This window comes from Notothenia coriiceps, unplaced genomic scaffold (genome assembly GCF_000735185.1).
Source record: "Notothenia coriiceps isolate Sejong01 unplaced genomic scaffold, NC01 NC01_scaffold00015591, whole genome shotgun sequence".
Classification (NCBI taxonomy): domain Eukaryota; kingdom Metazoa; phylum Chordata; class Actinopteri; order Perciformes; family Nototheniidae; genus Notothenia; species Notothenia coriiceps.
This window is the reverse complement of record NW_011348292.1, coordinates 1-5,459: the sequence shown is the minus strand read 5'-3', so window position 1 is coordinate 5,459 and position 5,459 is coordinate 1. Positions and strand designations below refer to the sequence as shown.

Sequence of the window (5,459 nt, the reverse complement as noted above, 5' to 3'; positions counted from 1 at the left end):
CAGTTAAGGAATTTGCTCCACCCCCTTTTATTGGGCATGTGAGAGGTGAATCTATCTTCTCAGGGGGAGATGGGTTTCCTCTCAGCAGAGATTCAGGCTCTTGTGCAGAAACAGGCTGTGTCTGTTGTGCACCCTCAGCGCAGGGAAGAGGGTCTTTATTCCATGTACTTCCTGGTTCTCAAGAAGACAGGGGAATTCAGACCTATTCTAGATCTCCGCGGCCTGAATCGCCACATTTCCCGCAGGAAATTCTGCATGTTAACTGTGAAACAGTTAGTGGGGCTTGTGCAGCCAGGCGATTGGTTCACCACCATCAACCTGAAAGATGCGTACTTTCATGTAGGAATTGCTCAAGAGCACAGAAAGTATCTACGTTTTGCCTTCCAGGGGATAGCCTACGAGTACAACAGGCTGCCGTTCGGCTATTCCCTATCCCTACGCACATTCAGCAAATGTGTGGCCACAGCGCTTCAACCGCTGCGCGCACACGGCATGAGAGTTTTCTTTTACATAGACGACCTCATAGTCATGGCTGGATCACGGGAATAGGCAATGTTTTGCACAGCACAATTGATCACACACCTGACCAAACTGGGCTTTGCGATCAATTGGAAAAAGAGCACCCCCATACCTCACCAACGGGCGTTGTATTTGGGTGTGGTGCTCGATGCGGGCGCGTTGCGCGCCACCCTGTCAGAGAGCAGACGTGCGTCCCTTCTTCGCGGGGTGCACAGGCTGCGACAGGGGGCAACAGTGACAGCTTTTACTGTCATGCAGACTCTGGGTCTCATGGCGGCTGCTCACATGGTGAAAGCATTGTCGTGGAAAACAGCTTTGCTTCTTGCCTTAACGTCCGAGTTAACTGCTCTGTCGGTGCACCCGAGTTGTTTACTGATTCGGGGGTGACCGGAGTGGCGCGACACTCAGACCGAACCCCTCCTTTGTGCCCAAAAACCTAAGGAGTGCGTTCAGGTCGAGGGCTATTCAGTTAGGGGGTTTTAGTCTTCCCCCCCATGGTGGGGACAGGGAAGCTAAACTTCACCTCCTCTGCCCTGTGTGTGCACTAGCATGTTATGTGGAGCGCACGGCTGCCCTTAGACGCACCGAACAGCTGTTCGTGTGCTTCGGGGGCGGGGTGATCGGGAAAGCGCTGTCCCAGAAACGCCTGGCAGGCTGGCTCTGCGAGTGCATTGCACATGCCTACGGACAGGCAGGGAGAGCCTGGGATTCGTGCGGACTCCACACGGGCTGTAGCTGTGTCAACAGCCTTATTCAACGGTGTGGAGGATATATGCACAGCGGCGTCTTGGTCGATGCCAGGCCCCTTCATAAGGTTTTATCTCTTGGACCTGTCTGGCTCTTTCTCCCCGTCTGTGCTTGCTGGGGCAACACAGGATTTGTAGGGGGGGGGGGTTGTGGGTCAGTTGGTATCTGACCCCCTCCCCGGACGTGATGCTTTTCCCGGGCCCTCTGAGGGTCCCGGGATGGGCGAGGGGCGCGAGGGCTGCTCTCAGGAGGGGGGTAGCCCTCCACACTTTAGTCCACACACACTCTGCACGGGGTCGGTGTCTGAGTGTGGGGCATGGTCACTGTTTTTTTAGCACACTTTCTGCGAGGTAAGCGCAGCAGGGTGTGCTCTGTCAGCCACAGCCCAGATTTCTCCTCGGTCACAACTGGGTTAAAGGAGAATGTGGGGCAGCAGCTGTTGACCAGAAAAGCCGGTCAGGGGCAGTAGGGTGGAATGTTGTTGTTGGACGACAGTGCGCGTATACATCGGGGCTCCACCCACTGTACCCATAGAGTCCAGTAGAGGGCGGAGCCTGTGAGAGATATAACGTTGGGTTACGTATTGTAACCCTTGTTATATTAGCACAGGCGGAGCCCTCTACTCAGGGCACTGTCTGTCCTATATCGCTCGCTGAAGAGAGGTGTAGGATGATAGTCAGGAGGCGAGGCCTCCTTTTATACGGTGAGATGCGCGCGCATTCAGGTCGGCCCGCCCCGGGGCCGGCTACGTCTATAGATATCTCATTAGGTGAATGCTTGCATAGAGGGTAGTACCCATAGAGTCCATTAGAGGGCTCCGCCTGTGCTAATATAACAAGGGTTACAATACTTAACCCAACGTTTTGTTAGTTATCCAATAATTGTTTAGTTAATATCACATCTCTTTAGAATCCTATTATAAACGTCATTAGACTTCTTTCAAATGGTAGGATGGTGCTGGTTATATAATATAGTATATAGTTAATGTATTTTTATATATTTTCATACCTGTGTGAAGGACTTTAACACCGGCACCATGTGGTCTTTCTTCATGCTGTTGGTTATGTCTGTGTAGAACAGACGTCCCGTATCCATCAGCCTGAAAATAAAAGATAAGTAAAAAACTGTTTCATTCAATATCAATGTGTTTATTCTCCAGAATAAAATAGTTAATCAGATGTTTTTGAAGGAGTTTGACATTTACATTTCAGGTAAGCTGTCTTTTTGCTAAGCTAGGCTAAAGATGTCATGGAGCTGAGGATAGCAGAGGAGTCCCATCCTGTCCTTACCCAGGATGCAGCGGGTTGATGCAGGGCTGTGTGATGACGTAGCTCAGGTCTGTGTCTGGATGCTCCCGGTCGGTGAAGTGGAGGTGAGCCTGAGTGACATGAACCACCTCCGTCTCCCTAACCGTCAGGGAGCGAATGCTGCCGGAGACCTCCACCGGCAGCTGGTTCTTCACCGGGAAAACATGGACCACCACCGTCTGGATCCACAGAGGGGAAAGGGGTCAATGTGACAGAAAACCTTTTTATTCTGATGACAGAAAAGTCTATCGTTAGTGTTTATTTGAATCAAACACGTCATAAGTACTCTGACTCACATATGTCTGGGAGAGGTAGGGCGGCTGGTGGCTGTCAGACAGCGTGAAGTCGAAGGAGTCCTCGAACTGTTCCTCTCCTGAGTGCTGGTAGTAGATCTGACCCTGGATCAGACCTCTCTGCAGGAAACTCTCCACTGGATCTCCTGCATGGAAAGCTAAACGGATCTAATATGTACATCACCAGATGACGAGCATCAACTTTAACTTTAACATTGTAAAGGTTTTACCACTGCTGAGAGAAACTGCTGAGATCAGTGTATTTACATGTATTGAAACCTAGGGCTGTTAATATACAGTATTTGAAAGTGAAGTGATCTGACTATGGGATGTTTGTTTTATGAGGTAGTACGACTAGGGAAGCATTTTCTTTTGGCGAAAATTGATATTTTTTACTGATTCATTGATGTTTGTGTTTTTTGTATTTATTTAATTTTCACTTGTAGGTGCACAAAGCTGTAAAACATGAAAGGGACCCCATACACCAGACTGGGAAAGAAAACAAAAACAATTCAACAGCTAACTAAATAAAGAGAGAAACCATGACTTCATAGAGGTTCACTCTAAGGTCAAAATCAGTTTTTGTTGCTGAAGAAATGTCTTTAACAAGGAATGGGAGAAAAAAAAACGCCTGGTTAGGCTTAATTTCTAACCACAGTAACCACTTTGAGCTTAAAAACAGAATAAAAACCAACTCTTATATCAAAGTGTATGAAGTAGAGTGTATTTTACATCCCTCACCTGTCTCCTGGGTGGAGGTCTTCCTAAGCAGCTGCCCCGCCCGAGGGCTGGAGGTCACCTGGTACAGAATGTAGTCGTCGCTGGAGTCCAGGTCAGAAGCCAACAGCATCAACTGCTCCAGCCTCACGGCACCACCTTCCTGCACCTCCACTGCCACGTTGTTGATGAGAAAGGGCGGGGAGTCGTCTTTGGGCAGAATGTTGATGGGGAACTTGTGGCGGATGTTGTGATGGCCGTCGCTGATGCGGAAGACGATGTGGTCGTGGGTGGTGTCACTGTCGGAGTGATGGTAAACAACCACACCCTCCCTCAGATCCCCAACACGAAACATGAATGCCTTCTTACCTGGGGAACAGGACACAGCATCAGACTGTACACATGTTCACATCTGGAGAGGAAGTCTTCTTAGGACGAGATGATGGAAAACAGACGGTGAATAAGGTCAAATATTATTATTAAGTACATTTGATGTTATTTAAATGTAAACAAAGGAAAACTGTGTTTACATTTTTCATATTTTAACAACTAAAGAGAGGGGTTCATGGGAAACTGATTTATAATTCATTTATGCTATGTTGCGTACCATGATCACATAATAATGTTAATCTTATATTGCGATTTATGTTTCTGAAAGACACAAACATTAAAATCAGTTTTTCTTATTGCATGACATATAACCTTCATTTAAAAAAAAAAAAAAAAGTTTTAATCCCTTTTTTGATTGATTACAATGAATATAACCCATCCATAACGGAAAGCAATAGAGAACCACAGTCCTAAAACCCGGAAGTAAGTTAGCATTTTTACCACTTCCAGTTCCTTCGTCAAAAAGCATTGCATTTTCTCCATAGGGTTTTGGAAAATAGCTCGAAATAAGGTCTGTGGTTGACACAAATTGAAGAGATAGATCACGTTTTGTGGCTGAATAGGACTACAAAAGTTGTCGAGGCTGTTGTATGTCATTACACCGAACACGTAAACACTCCTGCTAAGTTTGTTTTCCCCCTTGTTCTGCTTGAAAGCAAGTACCTGCCTATCTTTAGTATCTGTAGTATCTTTAGTATCTTTAGTATCTGTATATCTATATCTGACAATTACAATCTGCATTTTTGAAATTGTCGTTTTTAACACCATAGTTTTACAAATTATAGAATAATAGAGTGGCAAAGTCACGCCCATTTACTTCCGGTCCATGGGATCTTATTTCGGAAAAATTATGTATTGAAGTCAATGAAGAGAGAAAACTTATCTTTCGATCCCGTTTGAATTGTGCCATGAATTACAAATATGATATTTGTCAATCTTAAACAAATAATTTCCATGTCAAAAAAGTCACAGTTTGTCGTAAAACTGTTGAAATATAAGACTATGAAAAATATGCAACTAGAAAGACTGCGAGACCAGAGATGTAGTTCATTGAGTGTTTCACACAAACATTTTTGTTACTTCACAGTTTTACGACACATTTTTATTTTTTTGACTTGCAAAATTATCTTTTAAATTGACAAACATCATATGTGTAATTCGTGGCACAATTCAAATGGGATCGAAAGATAATCTTTCTCTCTCCATTGACTTAAATACATAATTTTTCCGAAATAAGGTCCCATGGAGCTCCCCCGGAAGGGGAGGGACTTCGCCACTCTATTAATTACCAATGTTTTCCAATTTTACTCGGCAGTTCGTTTCGTTAGCTAACGTTAGCTAAAGCTAGCTAAAGCTAGCGCTACTAGTTAGCTACGCAATGGTTTGTTGCTTTGCTCCAGGTTGCAGCCACAGGTCTTTGCATGAAACGTGCTCGTTCTATCGTTTCCCAGCCAATCTTTTCCAAAGGAGAGTCTGGATTCGTGCT

The 5,459-nt window shown here is 45.5% G+C and overlaps 1 protein-coding gene across 1 annotated transcript; it reads right to left on the bottom strand.

The window, feature by feature from the left end:
• Positions 1-1,667: 1,667 nt before the first annotated feature.
• On the bottom strand, positions 1,668-3,952 carry LOC104948971 (FRAS1-related extracellular matrix protein 1-like; the record flags this gene model as incomplete). Its single annotated transcript, XM_010775218.1, has 5 exons — positions 1,668-1,820; positions 2,275-2,365; positions 2,556-2,752; positions 2,870-3,012; positions 3,608-3,952. Coding segments are annotated over 5 exons (929 nt in total), but the record flags the coding sequence as incomplete, so codon positions are not given.
• Between the last annotated feature and the right edge of the window lie 1,507 nt (positions 3,953-5,459).